Source organism: Heterodontus francisci, chromosome 9 (assembly GCF_036365525.1).
Source record: "Heterodontus francisci isolate sHetFra1 chromosome 9, sHetFra1.hap1, whole genome shotgun sequence".
Lineage (NCBI taxonomy): Eukaryota > Metazoa > Chordata > Chondrichthyes > Heterodontiformes > Heterodontidae > Heterodontus > Heterodontus francisci.
This window is the reverse complement of record NC_090379.1, coordinates 39,866,023-39,888,496: the sequence shown is the minus strand read 5'-3', so window position 1 is coordinate 39,888,496 and position 22,474 is coordinate 39,866,023. Positions and strand designations below refer to the sequence as shown.

The following is a 22,474-nucleotide window of genomic DNA, read 5'->3' as shown; positions in this document are numbered from 1 at the left end:
AGAGGGTAGTGTGGTCATTAAGAGGGTGCAGTACACTCCATCCCATCCGATATCATGTTACACACTGAGTAGCATTGGGTACCCTTAGCACTGCAGAGGCTACAACTCTCCAAGGCTAGCTCTCATCTCTTCTTGTGTCTCCCACAGGTGCATATGTCCAAGCAAGGGCACCCTCGCCCACTCCTACATGGCCCCAAAAGAGCAAGAAGCAGATGAAGAAGCACAGTCACACCTTATGAGGACACTACCCACCAGTGCAGATACTCACACCTGTTTAGATATTGTGGCACTAGGTACAGATCATGGCACTAGTGTGCAGGAGGTGGTGCCACAGGCAGAGTCAACTGTGGGTAGTTCCCCTCAGAGGAGGGAGGAGAGACATAGCCCTGATCAGCTGGGCACAGATGCAGAGTCTCAGGAGTCACTGGAAAGGAGGCTCTACCTAGAACAGTAGCAAGAGATGTGCTCCCACATGTCGGAGTTCTCTGAGACAGAGTGACGTCATGGGCAGAGGATGAAGGAGTCCATCCAACTCTTGTGCCCCACCATGGCTGAGGGCTATGAGCGCCTCCATTGAGGAAGTGGCCAACCTCATGGACAGCCATATGTGGCATCACTGAGTGCATGTAGGAACTGTGCACTGGCATCCATGGAGTGCACAACACGCTGTGTAGTGTGGATCTGTGGTGCTGGTGGCACAGAGATCATTGGAGGGGATGCCAGTTGTGTCCCAGTTGGTGCTCTCTGGGATTCCAGAGCGCCAGCCAAAGGCTGGACATGTCATTGAGGATGAGGGTGCTACCCCTCATTGGGTGTCCTCATCATCCTTGGCCCCTTTAACTGAGGGACCATCTGTGCAACAGGGCCAAGTGATGGAGGCTGCCCTAGCCATGTTGCAGGTGCAGCAGCTTCTGGAGATGTGCCCACGGGCACCTCCGCAACGAGGATGACTGCCACATGCATCTCTGCCATAAGCTGAAATGAGTGAGCAGGCTGCCTCCACCTTCGCTGAAGCCACAAGGACAGTACTAAGTAGGAGTGGCTGAGTGCAGAGACCACCATGTCGCGCAGAGCACTGAGTGGGTCGCTGGGGTGTCTTTTTACTGCCTCTGTCTACTGTTTTCCTTTCTTTGCACTATATAAATGATGACACTTTTGAGCCACACATCTGAGATTCCTTTTATTGCTGGTGTGACAGGAAAAGTGGAATGAAGTGAAGAAGTTCTTCCGTGGTGAGAGCAAAGCCTCTGAGTAAATGTGCATCCTTCATTGACAGTAAGTTCTTAGCTATGTTTCAGGCTGCATCTTCAGTGGATGTGTTCGCACAGGCTGATTTCCACACCATGCCTTTCATCCTGGCACAGAGGGACTCAAGCGAAATATTCCTAGATCAAACATTCATAGCATCCTGACGAGCCCTTCGCACCCCGTGCCATGCCCAGACACCTCTTTGTGAAGACAGAGCACATCAATGTTCTGCATCCTCCCCCTTCTCAGCTATTCAGTTCGATCAAATGTTGACAATTTCATTTCTTCAGGGTTTCAGTGAGCAACATAATCACTGTTTATATATTTAGTTCCGAAGAAGGGTCACTGACCTGAAACGTTAACTCTGCTTCTCTCTCCACAGATGCTGCCAGACCTGCTGAGTATTTCCAGCATTTGTTTTTATTTATAATCACTGCTTACTTGCACTTGCTGCCTTCCAGGCATTGTGCGCCCAAAGTTTTTGGTGACACTTCTCCTGATCTTGCTCAGTGGTAGGGGAATCACCTGTCAAGCTTTCCATGGTAATTCTCCCAATGTGTCAGGAAGGGCTAAATACTTGCTCAGCCTGGGGAAGGGAAAGGCAGTCCAAAAGCTTGCTCAATGGGAGATATAGTGTCTTTTGGTACTCTTAATGCCATTCATAATTTTTTATACATTATGGAAAAGTCAGAGGAAGTGATGATCGAATTGCAAAATGCTCCAGTCAGACTGTGCCATGAATACTGTATCCAATTCTGCTCATCAAGAAACGAGAGAAATGTATGCGCTGTTGTCAGTGTAGTGAGGACTTTCGAGGCTTATACCTGGTGTCAAGAGACTGTGTTACAAGGAAAGACTGGGAGAAAGTTGAAGATTTTAAACTCAGGCAGTCGGCTGACAAAGTGTTCCAGCCAACCGGGTGCCTGATAGTGCTGTACATTCTGACAGCAGTCAGCGGGTGGAATTCAAGTGCCACAATTGGGTGACGATCCAGCCTCAGGGCTGGAAGGAGGTAGGTCTATGGGAAGGGAAGGGTCTGAACTCAATGTGGGCAGGGAAAGAGAACACAAGAGTGGTAATGGCACAGCCTGGTTTTGTTCAGCCTGGAGCCCACAAGTAGCAATGCAGCTCCTCCTGGCTTCGCAAAAATAAATACATTATCTGTGGGCTCTTCTTCAGCTGACAGTCAGCCAATACTGAACGGAACACACACAGCGCATGCTCCACCCAGTACAGTTCCTAAGTGTCATTTGAAGTCCAATATATGCCACAAGACCACAATTTATATTTTAAACGAGTCCACTACGAGATTCAAGCGGGTGGTATAGCCACAGGCCCGGTGGATATTGCAGTGGCCACACTGATACCAGGAACTGGGAAGTAAGTCCACCATTTTCAAGGCGCTATCACCCTGGGCTGAATTTTCAGATTCCACCAGAGGTGGGAACAGAGGCAGATGGGGGCCAAAAATGCTGGAGGGATAATACCCAAAGACCTATCCTGAGAGTTGGGGGTAGCACTTACCTTATCATAGCATATCAGGTCATTAAACGTCTTCCAACACTGGATCCAAGTCCTTCTGACCACGCTGCTGACGCCAGGAGTGTGTGTGGGTGGCCTCCTCCTGTCACCCTCCAGGAACAGGACCTCCCTCCTCTCCCTCATGGTCTCCATCATCTCTAGGATGGTGTCTGACCCTGCCTCTGGCTCTTGAGACATCACAGACATGAAAAGTTCAGCCCAAAGTTCTCTGCGAATTTTCACTATTCAGTCACTAAACTCAAACAGCAGCCACAGTAATGGCTGCCAATGATGAGTCTAAATCAGGCCCCCACTTTAGTTAGCCTGATTCTGTTCCCACTCCCGCAGCTGTTAATTGGATGGTGAACCCATCTCCACATCAATTAACTGGTCAACCCCATGAAACTTGGGGTTCATTTCCATTTCCCCTGCAGTGAAAATTTAGCCCCCTGTTTCTGCCAGATGGGAGACCTCAAAACCTCCCCCTTGGGCTTTTCAACCTGGAAAGGAGGCAGCAGAGAGGTGATCTTTGTAAAGGTATACAAGATTGTTATGGCTTTAGAAAAGGTTAACCTGGAATATTTCTTTCAATTAATTTTGAATATAACTAGAGGAATAAAGATTCATACCAGTAAAAGGTCATTTTAGAACCAATATCAGGACATTCTTCACACACATCATGTGGAATGAACTTCCAGGTAGAGTAGCGGAGGCAAAAACTCTGAAATCATTTAAGAAACAACTAGACACGACAACAATAACGGTTGGGGTATTAGGATCTCTCTGGATGGACAAATTAAAATGGGTCGACAGGTCTTCCTCCTCCAAAATGATCTTGTCAGCATCAATCCTTCAGTACAAAAGCTTTCATATCACAGGCTGGGGCAGTCAAGGCACCAACTTGCAGTGGCTTGGAGTAGCTGCCCATGGGCATAATTCCTATACCTCTAAATTCCTAATCTCAGCCAATGCCAGACACTATGTCACAGGTAAAGAAGCAAACTTGAGAGAGAATGGCCAGTTTCAGAGACACTGAGGAGTGATGTGCCTGCCCTCTTGTGGATGAATATTGTATGTTACAGAAAGATGCAATTAGGACAAAAGTTTTATTTAAATTGCGAGAGATTTACACTAAACAAAATCAATACAGCAATGATATGCCACATGGAAGTCCGGTAACATTACAGAAGGGAATGTTTGATAATGCCTTGCAATTAATTTGAAGCAGTAGATACAAATTTATTCAGTAAATATTTATGTTCAAGCTAAACTATGCTTAGTTTAACAGAAAAGCAAGCGTGTTTTTTCATGGATCTTGTACAAATTTACTCTTATTGACTTTGAACTTCTAAAAGTAGCATAAAAGGTAAAGAAATGGATTTGCCCTGTCAATTATATGTTACAGAGCCTCTCAATCTTCCTGTGAAATGCAGGTTCCTAGCCCACAACCAATGGCCTCACAGTAAGCTCAACAGATTCAGGGCAGCATTACTGACTGTCCTTTCTTACCTGGGGCCTGACCTCTGCACACTGCCTTTACAGATACTGAATGGCTGAGATCAAGAACTCAAAAGCTGAGGAGTGAGAGAGTTACAACCTTTGTCCTAAAGCACGTTGGAGCTGCACCTGTAAGATGCCCTCTTAAAACTATCTGACTACATTAAATAGGTTCATCTGTCACACTAATAAATGAAATGACTTGAAACACTCAAACTTGCAGAGATCAAAAGTTACAATAAATTTTAAGCCACTTTGTCAGTCATCAATACTGCTTCAACTGTAATGGAAGCCTTCAACTATCCATTAGCTCAGTGTGTGGCAATGAACATTAGCATTACATTGCATGTAACGGGTGAGTCTCCTCTCTATTAAAAGCATTGTATAATAAAATTCCCATTATCTGACTTATTGCCTCTGTTGTGGGATCACTTTAAGAGGCTTTAAGTGAAGGGCACCGGAGGAAGTGATGTCGTGTCACACATGACCAGGGAGTTGTGGATGTAACCAGACAGAGAGAGACATGTGTTGATGTGCTCCAGTAGTAGCTGTGTTTACATCTTTTCTAGTTTAGGTTTAGTAAAATCCCACTTATGCTTTGGGTATTACTTGCAGTCCTATGAATTTCACATACCAAGGGAACAAGTATTATAGCCTCCTTGTGCTTTTTAATAGAAAACATATTTCCAGGTTTCTTGTGGATAGGAGAATGCCATTTTTCTTCAGATGTTTTTTAAAAGGCCCTGTATATTTTGCTAATGTTCTCCACAAAACTTTTATCGCTGCTACTTATGTCAAATAAAGATTCCCTGGAAAACATAATTTTAAAAAAACTGACAACTTGTTTTTATAATGAGAAATATATGGTCCTAAAATGTGTTTGGGCTTTGAAATCACATTGATGTAAATGTATCTTGAGCAAGAGTTCCCCCTGCTGGTCATGTAAATCTAATTTAGAATGGCAAGTAACAAATGTTATGAAACATGAAATTACAAAGAACTTGTTCCACTATTATGTGACAACTGGCACTTTTCTACTACAATAACTATATCTACTGCCTTTATGGGTTTCTGCCCCTCAGGTTTAAAGCCAAAGTTGTCAATCCAATCCAAATCATGTGTACCACATTTCTTCAGCTCTCTTGTATCTTTGTTTCTATCACTTGTATCTTTATCACATACAAAAACATTTCTCTTGTTCATCAATTCATAGACTGAAAATAAAATATGCAATCACATCTGTTGAGATTTCTCTTGCTCTTCTGAGCAACATGCACTCTGTTGTCAGTTAAGGTCTGAAACTGCTTCATTATTACGTCTGTTAGATGTGGATTGTTTGAAATTACAATTTCCTTTAGAAATGTCAGCTCCCCTAAGCCGAGCAAAATGTCTGGTTTCAACAATCTACATCCGCTGAAAAAGGGAGAAAAAAAATATACAGCTTAGTAAGAATTCGCAGAAACTATAGAAAACTCGACTAAACAGTTGCTTAAAGCTTTAAAGAACTTCCAAATTTAAAATGCAGGAAAGAACTATTCTACACCACCAGTAGGAGAATTCATTCCTAATGGTTTACATATATACATATGAACATGAAGGACAAGAAAAGACAGTCAGCCCACCAAGCTTGCCCCACACTTGTGATGCCTGGAGCATCACGGCTAGGTACTTCCCACCTCCACAGCCTGGGAGAGGCAAGAAACCAACAAAAAAAGCAATACCAATAAAGGGAAAAGAAAATTTTAAAATTCTTCGCCGACCCCACAGTCAATCGAAACCAGTTTCTCTGACAATGCGAGTCTCAAAAGTCTAAGTCAGCACTTTTGTTTTAATAGAACAGGCTTTTTGTATTTAATAAAAGAACATAAAACAAAGCACAATTACACCAAATAATTCAATATTGTATTGATAAAGCTGGAAAGAAAGCTCAATAGGTTTGGTTTACTGACTTTTGAGGATCATGTATTTTCACATATTGAATTGTGTGAAGGAAAAATCAAAATTAAACAATTAAAGGATTTGTTTTCTTGAAAACAAGTGTTACATAGAAACATAGAAAATAGCAGGAGTAGGCCATTCAGCCCTTCGAGCCTGCTCCGCCATTCATTATGACCATGGCTGATCATCCAACTCAGTAACCTGTTTCCGCTTTCCCCCTATATCCTTTGATCCCTTTAGACCCAAGAGCTATATCTAACTCCTTCTTGAAAACATACAATGTTTTGGCCTCAACTGCTTTCTGTGGTAGCGTATTCCACAGGCTCACCACTCTCTGGGTGAAGAAATTTCTCCTCATCTCAGTCCTGAAAGGTTTACCCTGTATCCTTAGACTATGACCCCTGGTTCTGGACTCCCCACCATCAGGAACATCCTTCCTGCATCTACCCTGTCAAGTCCTGTTAGAATTTTATAGGTTTCTATGAGATCCCCCCTCACTCTTCTGAACTCCAGCGAATATAATCCTAACCGACTCAATCGCTCCTCATATATCAGTCCCGCCATCCCAGGAATCAGTCTGGTAAACCTTCGTTGCACTCCCTCTATAGCAAGAACATCCTTCCTCAGATAAGGAGACCAAAACTGCACACAATATTCCAGGCGTGGCCTCACCAAGGCCCTGTATAACTGCAGCAAGACATCCCTGCTCCTGTACTCGAATCCTTTCGCTATGAAGGCCAACATACCATTTGCCCTTTTTACAGCCTGTTGCACCTGCATGCTTACCTTCAGCGACTCTCTCAGTTTATAGCCGTTCAGATAATAATCTGCTTGCCTGATTTTGCTATCAAAGTGGATAACCTCACATTTATCCACATTATACTGCATCTGCCATGCATTTGCCCATTCACTCAACTTGTCCAAATCACCCTGAAGCCTCTCTGCATCCTCCTCACAACTCACCCTCCCACCCAGTTTTGTGTCATCTGCAAATTTGGAGATATTACATTTAGTTCGGTACCCCACTAGTCAATGCCTGCCATTTGGAAAAAGACCAGTTTATTCCTGCTCTTTGTTTTCTGTCTGCCAACCAATTTTCTATCCAACGCAATACACTACTCCCAATTCCATGCGCTTTAATTTTACACGCTAACCTCTTATGTGGGACTTTGTCAAAAGCCTTCTGAAAGTCCAAATAAACCACATCCACTGGCTCCCCCTCATCAACTCTACTAGTTACATCCTCGAAGAATTCTAGATTTGTCAAGCATGATTTCTCTTTCGTAAATCCATGCAGACTCTGTCCGATTCTACCACTGTTCTCCAAGTGCTCTACTATAAAATCTTTGCTAATGGACTCTAGAATTTTCCCCATTATCGAAGTCAGGCTGACTGGCCTATAATTTCCTGTTTCTTTCTACCTCCCTTTTTAAATAGTGGGGTTACATTAGCTCACCTCCAATCTAAGGGGAGGCAGTGGCGTAGTGGTATTGTCACTGGACTAGTAACCCAGAGACCCAGGGTATTGCTCCGGGGACATGGGTTCAAATCCCACCACAGCAGAAGATGGAATTTGAATTCAATTAATAAATCTGGAATTAAAAAGCTAGTCTAATGGTGGCCATGAAACCATTGTCGATTGTTGTAAAAACCCATCTGGTTCACTAATGTCTTTTAGGGAAGGAAATCTGCTGTCCTTACCTGGTCTGGCCTACATGTGTGGGAACAGAATTTTCGAGAACAGAATAATATGGGGACATTTAAGGTGAAATAATTAATTATGTACTACTAACAAACTAACCTCGGAGCTGCAGAGACAGCTGATCAGTAGATGTAGCCTAACAAGCAAAAACTAACAGGACAGCTGCAGGCTGTATAATAGTAGCCCATTGTATAGCAATCAGCCTAACGGTCCAAGGAGATAGGGGGGGGATGAGAAACTGCTAGAATAAGGAGGTGCAACAAATTGACAAGGCAGTACCCCAACCAGGCCATGACACCAAGAAACTGCAGAGTTTGTAAACCAATTGGGAACATAAAGGGGGTGTCACTGATGTGTATGAAGAACTATAAGAAAAGGCTTGATTTCCCTGCTCAGACAGGAGAGGGCAGCAGAGGAGTGAAGCCACAGATATTGTTGTTGTTTGCTTTGCTGATGATGTAACCAAGAAGTACTGCAATAAAGTTTCTTAAAGCTACAGTCGGACTTTATCTCACTTTGTGTAACTAATGGGATCCAATAACTGACTCCAGACCCACGGCAATGTGGTTGACTCTTACATGCCCTCTGAAATGGCCTAGCAAGCCACTCAGTTGTATCTAACCGCTACAAAGTCAATAGCACTGTGGGTGTACCTACCCCACATGGACTGCGGCGGTTCAAGAAGGCAGCTCACCACCACCTTCTCAAGGGCAATAAATGCTGGCCTGGCCAGCGACACCATGAATAAAAAAAAAATCTGTAGGAACTGTTCCAGAGTCTATAGAATCTTGAAAGATGACCACCAATATATGCACTATTTCTAGGGCCACTTCCTCAAGTACTCTGGGATGTAGAGTATCAAGCCCTGGGGATTTATCAGCCTTCAATCCCATCAATTTCCCCAATACCATTTCTCCACTCATACTGATTTCCTTCAGTTCCTCCCCCTCATTAAACCGTGTGTTCCCCAACATTTCTGTATGTTATTTGTGTCCTCCTTTGTGAAGACAGAACCAAAGTATGCATTTAATTGGTCAGCCATTTCTTTGCTCCCCATAATAAATTCCCCTGTTTCTGTCTGTAAGGGACCTACATTTGTGTTCATCAATCGTTTTCTCTTCACATACCTATAGAAACTTTTACAGTCAGTTTTTATGTTTCCTGCAAGCTTACTCTCGTACTCTATTTTCCCCTTCTTAATCAATCCCTTGGTCCTCCTTTGCTGAATTCTAAACTGCTCCCAATCCTCAAGTCTGTTGTTTTTTCTGGTGAATTTGTATGCCTCTTCCTTGGATCTAATGCTATCTCTAATTTCCCTTGTAAGCCATGGTTTGGCTATCTTTCCTGTTTAATTTTGTGCCAGACAGGGATAAACAATTGTCGCAGTTCATCCATGCGCTCTTTGAATATTTGCCATTACCTATCCACCGTCATCCCTTTAAGTAACGTTTCCCGATCCATCATTGCCAACTCTCGCCTCATACCTTCGTAGTTTCCTTTATTAAGATTCAGGACCCTAGTCTCAGAATCAACTAATTTTTAATTTAGGAGATCTTGATGAAGAATTCTATATTATGGTCGCTCATCCCCAAGGGGTCTCGCACAACTAGATTGTCAATTATTCCTCTCTCATTACACAATACCCAGTCTAGGATGGCCTGTTTTCTATTTGGTTCCTCACACAGAGGTGTTGATATTTTGGTTTGTACCTACTTTGTGGTATTATATGAAATTATGCTGCCTGCTGATTTAAATTTTCAAGCAATTGCAGGGCAGTGGGTGGGGGGGGGGGGGGGGGGGGGGCGGAGAAACTTCAACGGCCATCCGACCGTTTCTCTGGTGACTTCCAGTTGAAAGCCTGGCAGTGACATTGTGCATCCAACTGCCTGCCTGAATCAACCTTCAGATAGGACTTTAAATGGGTGTCAAGTACTCCTCCCAAAACAAACAGGAGGACGTTTCAAAATGCAAAATCCAGGTCCTACGACAGTTATAGGACCCTGATTGCAGCTTTCAAGGAGAAATGGGCAATACCTACCAGTCCCGCTTCCTCCAGGCACTGGGACATCTAACCGGCAGCCCTTAAAGGAAATGCTAGAGGCCTCTCCCTAAAGTTACGTCCTTTTTTAATTTAGGAGATTTTTTTGGGGCCATTTTTCCTCTGAATCCCACAAAAATCTTTTGGTCCGTTGCTGGTCTGTTGTCTGCTTCCAGCGTGCAGTCCATATCCAAACCACCCTCCTCAACAAACCCTACCTAATAGCAGTATCTGGGAAATTTTCCTCTTTACTAGATCGGGGAGCTGCAAAGGAGCACCTGCAGCTCACCATCAAAACGTTGTTAATGAGGCCTGTACCAGAAAGGGGTTTGGGCCTCCCAACTGTAGTGCTGAACAGGCAATGTGCGCATCGATATAGTGCCCACTGGGCAGAAAACCTGAAACTCTCCCCCAATATGCCATTTTCATAGCTTTGAAATTGCTCTAAGTTGGTAAAATTGTTTGTCGAAACACTCCTTCAGGTAACCTCTTGCAAGGTGAAGAAGTTTTAGAGAATGAATACTAAGGCAAGATGTTATTTGTGCCACATAGGAATATACAATGTTTTGGGAGCCTTTCATCAATGAAAGCAATAGTTTTAACATGATTACTGTTTTCCTGAATTTCCTCCCTTCCCTTCCTTTGATCATCAGCTAAAAACTACTGATACTGTATCTGTTAATTTTTAAAACTGCCTAAATAGTAGTTGTAGCACTATCTGTTTAGCGACTGGGCGTATCTTTTGTAATGCAAGGAGAAAATCTTGGTACTGCCTATATCAATTAGTTACAATTTTCAGAAATTAAAGTCAACAGCCATAAATTTCTCACAGCCTTGTCTGGCGAAATAGAAGGTACTTCAAGTTAACAAAACCATCCTTATTTAAAAACAGTAGTGCCAGGGTTTCCTCAATGGGGTTCGGTGGGTAAAAGCATCATGCTGGTGTGGCACACAGCCATTAGACCAGGACAATCCCAGGTTTGAACCCTGGTCTTTGCAAAGTTAGCTTCAGCAAAGCTGGGCGTCAAATTAGCCTGTGTGCCAGGCTAAGAGAGAATGAAAAATCTGTGAATCACCCACAATCTTCTACTTATACATGTGTAGTTAAAATACGCAACCATGTTACATTACACATTACATCGATTAATACAAGTACAATGTAATTTACCTAAGATCAAGGGTCTGCAGAAAAGGAAACTGTTTTGGCAATCTCTTTAACATTATTTCAGTAATACCACTGCACAGCACCAAGCCTAGATGTTTAAGTGTTTTTCCTGAAGAATCAGATAGAAGCTGCACATCAGCATTAGAGAGTCTCGTATTTATCAAATCCAAGCTTGCAAGATCCGAAGGTAAAATCTTCACATACTCAGTAAATGGTCCAGTCCCTGGTAAGATACATAAATTAATATCAAAATTACATGTAGATGAATCCATTTGAAAAATCTTCCTTTGGAACTGCACTTCCCTTACTTGTAAAGTCAGCAGCCAAAGGAAAAGTGCATATAGTTTGTTGAAATATAGCACTTTTGTAACTCTTCAGTTTGAATATATAAAATATTGGGCATACACTGCCACGTCAAATCAGCGTCTGAAAGAGAAAGGCAAGTTAACAATGCAATGGGATTCTTCTTCAGAAATAGTGATGAAAATTCCCACCGAAAATGTTAATCTTCCGCTGAGCTTGGATCAGTGAGTAGCACTCTTATCTTTTAGTCAGAAGGTTATAGATACAAGCATAACTCCAGGACTTTAGAACATAGAATAGAAAGTTACAGAACAGAAGGCAGCCATTTGGCCCATTGTGCCTATGCCAGCTCTTTGAAAGAGCTGTTTAATTAGTTCCATTACCCTGCTCTTTCCCCATAGCCCTGTAATTATTTTCCCTTCAAGTACTTATCCAATTCTCTTTTGAATGTTACTATCGAATCTGCTTCTACCACCCTTTCAGGCAATGCATTCCGGATCACAACACTGTGTAAAAAAAGAAGTTTTGTCATGTCACCTCTGGTTCTTTTGCCAATCAACTTAAATCTGTGTCCTCCAGTTACCGACTCTTCTGCCATTGGAAATTGGTTTTAATGGAGTAGATAAGGAAAAACTTTCAGTATTTTGAACACCTCTACCAAATCTCCTCTTCACCTACTGTGCTCTGTTCTGTCAACATTCTTCCCTCAACCAATATAACCAAAAACAGATTATTTGGTAATTTATTATGCACAAATTGACTGCTATGTCTGTCTACATAACAAGAATGGCTGTACCTTAAATATAACCCATTGAGTATAATGAACTTTGGAATGGCCTGAAGATGTGAAAAGATGCTATATAAATGCAAATACCATCTTCTCTCTCTTTCAAATGAGAAATTCAGCATTTTCCATTGTTATTTCAAATTTTCAGCATTCAACTTTACAGAATGCTCGCTGATCAATACTGAACCCAGAAACATATAGTTCCAAACATTTGAAAAAATATAATATTCTCTGGTGAGACCACACCTGGAGTATTGCGTGCAGTTCTGGTCACCGCATTATAGGAAGGATGTGGAAGCTTTGGAAAGGGTGCAGAGGAGATTTACTAGGATGTTGCCTGGTATGGAGGGAAGGTCTTACGAGGAAAGGCTGAGGGACTTGAGGTTGTTTTCGTTGGAGAGAAGGAGGAGGAGAGGCGACTTAATAGAGACATATAAGATAATCAGAGGGTTAGATAGGGTGGATAGTGAGAGTCTTTTTCCTCGGATGGTGATGGCAAACACGAGGGGACATAGCTTTAAGTTGAGGGGTGATAGATATAGGATAGATGTTAGAGGTAGTTTCTTTACTCAGAGAGTAGTAGGGGCGTGGAACGCCCTGCCTGCAACAGTACTAGACTCGCCAACTTTAAGGGCATTTAAGTGGTCATTGGATAGACATATGGATGAAAATGGAATAGTGTAGGTCAGATGGTTTCACAGGTCGGCGCAACATCGAGGGCCGAAGGGCCTGTACTGCGCTGTAATGTTCTAATCTAATTCTAATCTAAACCAATGACCAACCCTAGATTAATACATAGACTAGAAGGAAATTTTAAACACAGGATGCAATACTTACAACACAGCTCATTTCCTTCATAAATAATTTAGGTTTTAGGTCCTAGGTTTTAAATTCTGGATGTTCTGTCATTTACAAACTGTTTATAAGAAATTTCTCTTCCCTTTTTGGGCCATTCACTACCACTTCCCCAGCTGTGAATGGTTTGGGTTTCACTGTTGCATAATTGTCATCTGCTTATAGGTGAGATTCAAGCAGGACAAGCCAAATTTTTCCGATGACATGGTGCAACATGGGGCGGCAAGGTAGTGGGGTGGCACAGTGGCGCAGTGGTGGGGCGGCACAGTGGTTAGCACCGCAGCCTCACAGCTCCAGCGACCCGGGTTCAATTCTGGGTACTGCCTGTGTGGAGTTTGCAAGTTCTCCCTGTGTCTGCGTGGATTTTCTCCGGGTGCTCCGGTTTCCTCCCACAAGCCAAAAGACTTGCAGGTTGGTAGGTATATTGGCCATTATAAATTGCCCCTAGTATAGGTAGGTGGTAGGGAAATATAGGGACAGGTGGGGATGTGGTAGGAATATGGGATTAGTGTAGGATTAGTATAAATGGATGGTTGATGGTCGGCACAGACTCGGTGGGCCGAAGGGCCTGTTTCAGTGCTGTATCTCTAAACTAAACTAAACTAAACACATTACTGCTCTAATTAACAATAGAATGCAGCTGTAGAATGCAGATTTTACTCCCCAGAGCAGGTTCCAATCTTACCATGAGAGGAAGATTCCAAATGTGGATGAAGAAAGTCTCTACACAGAGACAGCAGGGAAAAGAGGAAAAAAATTGCAAGTAAAATAGGTCTGTCGCCTGGGTGGCTTCTGCCGGAGGATTAGGAGATTTCTGAGAATAGATAGGTTTCTTTTTCACCCATGAAATAGTTTATTGGTTTTGTGGGGAGTAAGGAGAGGGATAAGAGGGAGTAAAAGAGGAATATTGCTGGATTGTCTACCTCCACTACATCCTCCTAACAAGAACATAAAATATAAGAGCAGGATGAGGCCATCTGGCCTCTCAAGCCTGCTCTGCCATTCAATAGGATCACATTTGATCTTTGACCTGAACTCCACTTTCCTGCCCAATCCCAATATCCCTTGATTCCCTTAAGAGTCCAAAAATTCATTGATCTTAGCCCTGAAAATACTCAACCACTGAGCATCCACAGATTCACAACCCTGAGTGAAGAAATTTTCCCTCATCTTATCCTGAGATATTTATATTGTATTTACCTATCACATACAGCAGGATTACTTCCAAAAAAAAGAGAAAAATCAAACATTTTCTATGCAAATTACCCCCGATGTGATGACATGAAGGTCTCTCTAAAACTTTATGCCTAGGAAGGCTCTACACAAAATATTTTATATTCTCTTATTTTAACAATATCATTAATCTGTTTAAAACAAATTAACTATCCTTTGACCCCCACTTCTCTATCTCTAACTGTCTCCTGCCTACCGGCCACCTCCAAATTCTCTGTTCCTCTGACGCTGGCTTCCTGTGCATCTCCCCACCCTCCCTCCACTCACTGGCCCCTTCACCCCACCATTTCTGGCTATGCCTTCAGATGCTTAGGTTCCATGCCTTTAGAATTCCCTCCCTAAAACCCTCTGCTCTTTCCCCTCCTCTGGCTTGGCAACCATTTCTTCCTTATGCCTTTGAGAGGTACCTTGCTCCTTTTCCCCCTTACATTTAAAGGAGCTATACAAATGCAAATTATTTTGGTTGTTAAATGGGGTAAGAGTCGCTATAATAATAATACCAAACAGAAATTCTGTGCTAAAATGTCCTCTTCCAAGGTACCTTCTTATAGAAGTCTAAAGGAGGAAACCTGGTTAAAAAAAAATGTTTTACTCCGAGACACTGGCAAGTGTACAATTTGCATTAATTTGAAGCACTTAGAATTAATTAGGATCATGATCAATGATTATAAAAAAATCTCCTTACAAAATAGCAACACTACAAGTGAATTTTAAAATGCAGGGGACACACAGTGAACAAGCCAAAAATAGAATACAATTCAGGCACATGCATTATTGTAAACACATTCCATTATTCACCAGGAAATCAGGCATAAGACATCAAAAATAACTGTGAATATTGAGAGGCACACTAAATTTTATTAGATTCCCTACTTTAAAATGGAACTGCTATACATGACGCAAGTATATTTGCAAAGGGCTACTTACAGCAAAGTTCCAGTTCAGTAACACTTGGCAAGTTCTCCAACATGCTGTGCACAAAATTGCTGTTCATTGATACAGATGGCCTGCTGAGGCTCACAGAAAGACTACAGACATTCGACAGCTGTTTGAGCGCTGCCTCGGACAGTGGACCATTGATGCTATTCAAAAGGCTCAACTTCTCTAACTGAAGATGTGAAATGCATTGTGGCTCTAAACCGTCATATTCTGTAAACACAAACATTTTGTTTCTGATTCATGTGCTAGGTATCTTTTTTTCCAACAAACATCGCTACTTTATTTTTCAGAATTTAATTAAACAAATCTCCCACAGCATTGTTCAGTCAGTGATAATGTTTTACTACAATAGTTGAATTATACCACAATGTACAGAATATTATTCAACTGCTATGGTGTATTAATTTTAGCTATCTCTTTAAGACCACAAAGTCTAGTTTATGTAAATAGGCACATCCTCCCGTAAAAAGTCACTGCTGAAGATACTCTAGCTTCATTCTGACAAGCAAGAATGGAACCAAGTAAGGATGGCCCCACCTAGCTGAATATGGAGAGAATTGAAGGAGCATAGTGTGGTTGACAGTGTCAAAGGCTGCAGGGAGGACTCGAATGTATAGTGCACCATGATCACAGTGGCACAGAATGTGATTTGTAACTTTGGTCAGGGCTATTATGATGCTGTAAAAAGGGCAGAAATCTATTTGGAAATGACTTGCTCTCCAGGATTATTCTTGTATGGTGGCTGTTTTTGACAGAGAGACCCCTAGTACAGCATGATGTGATTCAGCCAAATAGGTTAATAGTTAAATCAGTTGTGTGCCAGATATTCAACTATTTATCTCTTATCCTTGAAGCAGCAAAGATGGCGGCCTGTACTAGGTGGTATATGCAGGATGGGACACACTGAAGGTTTTGTCGAGAGCAGGTGAGCAAAATCGACGGCTACGGAAGCATTGTTGCAAATGGAGAGTAAAGGCTAGGCAGTCGGGATCTTGGAAGTGCAGTTGTAAGCAACCTGGGGGATAAGTTTTTTTCAGTGGAGAACACAGAAAGATGTGGCAGTGAAAGTGGGAGGATGTAGGCAATTAGGGGTACAAAATAGTAGGAGATGGCCTTAACAGTGATCAAGTGCACAGAAGTAGAGGTCACCATGAGGGCAAGGTGTAGCAACTAAGTATGGAATGGAGAGTACATGGAGGGAGAGTTTTAAGAGGACACCAGCACAGTGCATTCAGCGGGAAGCAAGCAAGGGAGCAGAGATGGAGACTGAAGTCACTAAGGATGAGAATGCAAAGACTGAGAGGGGAAAGCACTGAGGATATCTTGGGAAAAAAATTAAAGATTGGTCTTGGAGGTGGGTGGTAAACAATGAGGATTTTAAAAGACATCTGATAACAGGTCATGTCCATCAATAAGATCAGATGTTGGGATGTTCGCTGATGATTACACAGTGTTCAGTACCATTTGCAACTCCTCAGATAATGAAGCAGTCCGTACCCACATGTAGCAAGACCTGGATAACATTCAGGCTTGGGCTGACAAGTGGCAAGTAACATGAGTCACACAAGTGGCAGGGCAATCACCATCTCCAACAAGAGAAACCCCTGACATTCAATGGCAGTACCATCGCTGAATCCCCCACCATCAATATCCTGGGAAGGGGGTGGGGTTACCATTAACAAGAGACTGGGGCGGCACAGTGGCTAGCACCGCAGCCTCACAGCTCCAGCGATCCGGGTTCAGTTCTGGGTACTGTTTGTGCGGAGTTTGCAAGTTCTCCCTGTGACGGTGTGGATTTCCTCCGGGTGCTCCAGTTTCCTCCCACATGCCAAAGACTTGCGGGTTGATAGGTAAATTGGCCATTGTAAAAGATTGCCCCGAGTGTAGGTAGGTAGTAGGAGAATTGAGGGGAGGTGGGTATGTGAGAGGGAAAAATGGGATTAATATAGGATTAGTATAAATGGGTGGTTGATGGGTGGCACGGACTCAGTGGACCAAAGGGCCTATTTCGGTGCTTATCTCTCTATGACTTAACTGGACCAGGCATATAAATACTGTGGCTATAAGAGCCAGAGGTTGAGAATTCTGTGGCGAGTTACTCACCTCCCAACTCCCTAAAGCCTGCCCACCATCTACAAGACGCAAGTCAGGAGTGTGATGGAATATTCTCCACTTGCCTGGATGAGTGCAGCTCCAACAACGCTCAAGAAATTCAAACCTATCCAGGACAAAGCAGCCCACTTGATCGGCACCCCATCCACCACCTTAAACATTCACTCCCTCCACCAGCAGCACACAGTGGTAGTAGTGTTGTACCACCTACAAGATGCACTGCAGCAACTCACCAAGGCTCCTTAGACAGCACCTTCCAAACCCCTACTACCTAGAAGAACAAGGGCAGCAAAGGCATGGGAACATCACCACCTACAAGCTCCTCCTCCAAGTCACACACCATCCTGACTTGGGACTATATTGCCGTTCCTTCACTGTCGCTGGGTTAGAATCCTGGAACTCACTCCCTAACCGCACTGTGAGTTTACCTACACCACATGGATTGCAGCAGTTCAAGAAGCAGCTCACCACCACCTCAACGGCAATTCGGGATGGGTAATAAATGCTGGCCTTGTGAGCGACACACATCCCATTAACAAATGAAACAAAAAAAAGTCACAGCCCTAAATGTAGCACTATTGCCAGCCTCATTATACACTGATAAGAGGAGGGGCAAGTTACACTCTGGGGGATCCTGGGCTTTAAAAGCTTCCTCAAAACTGTTCTCGCTGACCTAACTTTTCTATTCCTCCTCGGTGTCAAATCTTTTCTACCTAAAGTGCTTTAAAATATTTTTACTTTCGAAGGTACTAACAGTTTCAGTCAGAAGTCCTTTGATCCATCTAGCCCACCTATGCACAATATGCCCTTGACGACCCTAAATGTAATTTGATGACAGGAACCTGTCTACCCTTTTTGACGCTGATAAAGGTTTTTCCTAAACGGGAAAATTTCATCAACTTTGCTTTCAATTTCCATCCTTCTCTCACCTTCACATGGTCCATTTCCAGCTCTTCCCCTCCCTTTCTTGACTTCTCTGTCTCCATTTCTGGGGATAGGCTATCAACCAATATAACTCCAGACTCCCACAGCTACCTTGACTACTTCCTCACTCGCCGCTCTCTGTAAGGACTCCATTTCATTCTCCCACTTTCTCCATCTCCATTGCATCTGTTCTGACAATGCCACCCTCCATACTAGCTTCCGATACGTTTCCCTTGATTTTTCCCCACCGTGGTTAGCAGGGCCCTCAACAGCATTCGTTCCACTTCAAGCACTTCTGCTCTCACCTCTTTCCCTCCCTCCCAGAACGATGATAGGGTTCCCCTCGTCCTCACTTTCTACCCCGCTAGCCTCTGTATTCAACAGATCATCTTCAGACACCTCCAGTGTGACTCCACCAAAAACATCTTCCCCTCTCCTCCCCTTTCAGCATTCAGAAGAGACCGCCCTCCATGATACCCTGGTTCACTCCTCAGTCACCCTCCCAACACGCTCTCCCCTTCTCATGGCACCATTTCCATGCATGTGCAAGAGATGCAACAACTGCCCTTTTACCTCCTCCCTTGTGACTGCCCAAGGCCCCAAATATTCCTTCCAGGTGAAACAGCTATTTACTTGTACTTCTTTCAATTTAGTATACTGTATTTGTTGTTCACTATATGATCTCCTCTACAATGAGGGGAACCAAACGTAGACTGGGTGAATGCTTTGCAAAACACCACTGTTAGTCCAAAGTGTAACCCTGAGCTTCCAATTGCTTGTCATTTTAATTCTCCGCCTTGCTCCTACTCTGACCTTTCTGTCCTTGGCCTGCTACAGTATTCCAATGAAGCTGAACGCCAGCTCAAGGAACAGCACCTCATCTTTCAACTGGGCACTTTACAGCCTTCCGGACTCAACACAGAGTTCAACAAATTTAAACTGTAACCTCTGCCCCTATTTTGTTTCCTTTTTCTTTGCTGGTTTTGGCTTTTCTGTTCCTCTCTCCTTTTTGTTTTTGGACACCAGCTGTTTGGGGTTCTGCCATTTGCACCTCCTCTAGACACATCTTTTGTTTCCTTACCTGTCCTATTACCACATCCTTTAGCCTTGCACCTTTTGTCATTTAATCTCTCCTGCCTTCCACTCTATCACAGACCTTCCCTTTTGTTCTTTTCCCACCCTTCCCCCTTTCACTTGCTTATTACATTTCCAACTTTTCCCAGTTCTGATGAAAGTTCATTTACCTGAAAGTTAATTTTTCCTCTCTCCACAGATGCTGCCAGATCTGATGAATGTTTCCAGCATTTTCCACTTTTATTTAAGGTTTTACAATTCCACCAGTCGAGCCAATAATCTGTTCCAAATACTTACCACACATTCAGTAAAAGGTTCTCCCTACATTTGCTACTTTCTTTGGTTTTCCATAATTTGTAATTATGCCCTTTTGTGCTTAAATCATGTATGTGACAGAAAAGTTTATCTGGATCCTGATTGTCGCAACCCTTCATATAAATGAAGGTTACCGAAGGAGGTGGAGAAGAATTTTCCAGAATAATTTTCCTGAATTGGCTGGGGTTTTAAAATCTGATTTTTTTGTTTCTCCCAGGATGGCTCCAGGTGGGTAGAGAACATATGTATTGTGATGGATCACAACTATATAGCATAAGATGGATCAATGGGTATTCTCCTGTCTGTCATTTTCATACTTTCTTATAAAATTACCAGAACAATTCTTTCTTACCTGTCTGTTCAGAATTTATCATTCCTGGTGAAGTAAAACACAATGATAAATTGTCCCATATGTCCACAGAACTGAGTGACAGCTCTCTCAGCTTTGGCAATCGAAACAAAACATACCGGAGTGATGCCAAAGGGCTTTTCTGACCGACGTGAAGTGTCAATGCTTGCAATTTTGTTAATTCTGCGATGTGGCACAGAGAACTGTTATGGACAAACATTGAAGTGCATAAAATCAAATGAGTCAGTTGTTTGAAGATAGTCACTTCTCTTAGCAGCTCTTGATCTAGCATTTGTAATTTATTACTCAGCTGTAGTTTCTGTAAGTTGACAAGTAGTGTCAAAGTGCGTAGACTTTCCAGGTTTTTTTTAACATCAATAGTAACAGCTGTCAGACCTGGAAGTAAATTCACCATCCTTTGCCATTTCTTCTGTGTTGCTTCCTTTATCACCACAGATCTTATTCTCCTCTTTCTTAGTGTTCTCCAAAAAAGTGAGTTACAACTTTGTAAATTTTTTAGTACAATTGTACTATTCATCCATAAGGTAGGATGGTCGACTAACTGTTTTAAGTACTTGCAAGTTGCACGAATGTTAGCCTTTTCTTCAGGTGTTAGATATCTAAATACCTCCAACAATATGTCCTGAGGTAGATTTAACCAATTATAACCTACTTTTGCCATACTGGTTGTAAAATCCTAACCTCCCTTAATGCATCCAATTCTTTGTTTCTGCACCAGCACTTCCTATACTAGCACCTACAGGAAAACAAGAAAATACTTCAGTGTTTGGCAATGGCTCTTCAATGTATTATGATATTAGTTTTCATTGAGATTTGTATTTAGTACATAAAATATATTTACTGTTTTCAGACTTGTACAAAAATACAAATTCATTTTAGTCTTGAGTAATCTGGAGGTGTGCAAAAGTAGCAACAGCTGAGTACTCATACGTGTTCCCCCTTCTTCCTAGTGAAGACATTCCTGTTTCTTCATGAGTGTCAGTCCACTGTAACCACATCAACATCTCAAAATTTCAGTCCAATTCACATCACCTCATCGTATCTTGGACCACCTTTTCACCCTAATTTCCTTCCATTTTACACCATCTAACTTCACTACCTAACCCATAATTGAGAGTCAGAATTAAACACATAATTTGGATGATACTTCAGTATATAGACAGATTGCTGTACTGTCAGATGAGATCTTAAACAGCATGTTTCTTCAGCTGGATGCAAAAGATCTCATGGCACTATTGATATAACATAAGGCAGTTCTGCCAACATTATTTCTCAACCAACAAACAATCCAATTATTTATCTCGTAACTCTTTGCAGCCTTGCTGTGAACAAATTGGTTACTACATTTGCAATCATGACAGAGAATACATTAAAAGTGCAGCTCTTTTCAACACCCTGAAGTTGCGAAAAGTGCTATATAAATGCAATCTTTTTGTGTTAAGACTTGTGGATTCAAAACTAACTCATTCAATTGCACCATTTTGCACATGCAATTTTACTGCTAATTACACAGTATCCACATTTTTAAATTTCACATTAAGACACAAAATTCAACTTCCAGTCTCTCTGTATGTTTTATTAAACTACAGATCTCTCAATTTCAGGCATCATTTGCAACAATTTTGCAAATTATAAACTTTAAAAAGTACCTACTGGAGATAACATGAAGACATTTATTTAAAAAGACAAACCTCCAATATAATCTTAAAGAATCATAGAATCTAATAGCACAGAAGGCAGACATTTGGCCCATGGAGCCAGCGCCAGCTCTTTTTCTGACTTATCCAATTAGTGCCACTTCCCTGCTCTTTCTCCACGGCCTTTTTTTTTTTCCTTTTTGGGTATACATCCAATTCCTTTTTAAATGTTACTATGTTTTTGTTAATGTCTGTTATCATCACCCTTACAAGCAGTGTATTCCAGATTATATAACCTGTTGCTTAAAAAAATTATCCAATTATCTAAAACCAATGTCCCTTCTACTAGTGGAAACAAATGTTCTTTATTTACTCTATTAAAACCCCTCCATTAAATCTTCCCTTAACTCTTTTTGCTCTAAGGAGAGCAATAACAACGTCATTGGTCTCTCACGTAATTGACCCAGCCCCATCTTTCTAGTATCATTCTGATAAATCTCCTCTGTACCCTTTCCTAAGCTTTAACCTCCTTTCTTAAAAGGTGCTTCTTTTCGTCCCCAAAATGGGACACAACACTCCAGCTGAAGCCTAACCAGCGATTATAAAGGTTTTTGTATACCTTGCTTGCTTCTATAATCTATGCCTTAATATATAACGCGATTGATCCCGTACGCTTTTCTAAGAAAAATAAACCAGCACAACTGCAGTTTTGTATGACACTAAGAGTTTTCTACACAGTACACACCATCACATGTCCCGACCACTGCACGAACCACTTCCCATCGCAGTCAAACGCGCACGACGCCAGACATTGGA

At 42.2% G+C, this 22,474-nt stretch overlaps 1 protein-coding gene across 4 annotated transcripts; it reads right to left on the bottom strand.

The window, feature by feature from the left end:
* Window positions 1-3,856: 3,856 nt before the first annotated feature.
* Window positions 3,857-22,471, bottom strand: im:7136021 (F-box/LRR-repeat protein 16). 4 transcript variants are annotated; one of them, XM_068038886.1, is made up of 5 exons: window positions 22,404-22,471; window positions 20,004-20,183; window positions 15,215-15,436; window positions 11,113-11,332; window positions 3,857-5,679 (listed from the first exon to the last, which is right to left on the bottom strand). In XM_068038886.1, the coding sequence occupies exons 2-5, from the start codon at window positions 20,023-20,025 to the stop codon at window positions 5,469-5,471; spliced, it is 675 nt and encodes a 224-aa protein (XP_067894987.1). In that variant the 5' UTR covers window positions 20,026-20,183; window positions 22,404-22,471; the 3' UTR covers window positions 3,857-5,468. The 4 variants fall into 4 exon arrangements, with proteins under 4 accessions (XP_067894987.1, XP_067894983.1, XP_067894986.1 ...); XM_068038882.1 differs by having other exon boundaries at window positions 20,004-20,757; window positions 22,404-22,454; XM_068038885.1 differs by having other exon boundaries at window positions 20,004-20,203; window positions 22,404-22,453.
* Window positions 22,472-22,474: the final 3 nt, after the last annotated feature.

Bases quoted from the DNA above. Each gene is read 5' to 3' on its own strand.
- im:7136021 (XM_068038882.1), bottom strand. From the start codon at position 20,682: ATGGCAAAAGTAGGTTATAATTGGTTAAATCTACCTCAGGACATATTG. The intron at 15,437-20,003 runs GTAAGAAAGAAT...TTGTGTTTACAG, and splicing joins GATAAATTCTGAACAGACAG to AATATGACGGTTTAGAGCCA. The intron at 5,680-11,112 runs GTAAATTACATT...TCCCTTTTTCAG, and splicing joins CTGCAGACCCTTGATCTTAG to CGGATGTAGATTGTTGAAAC.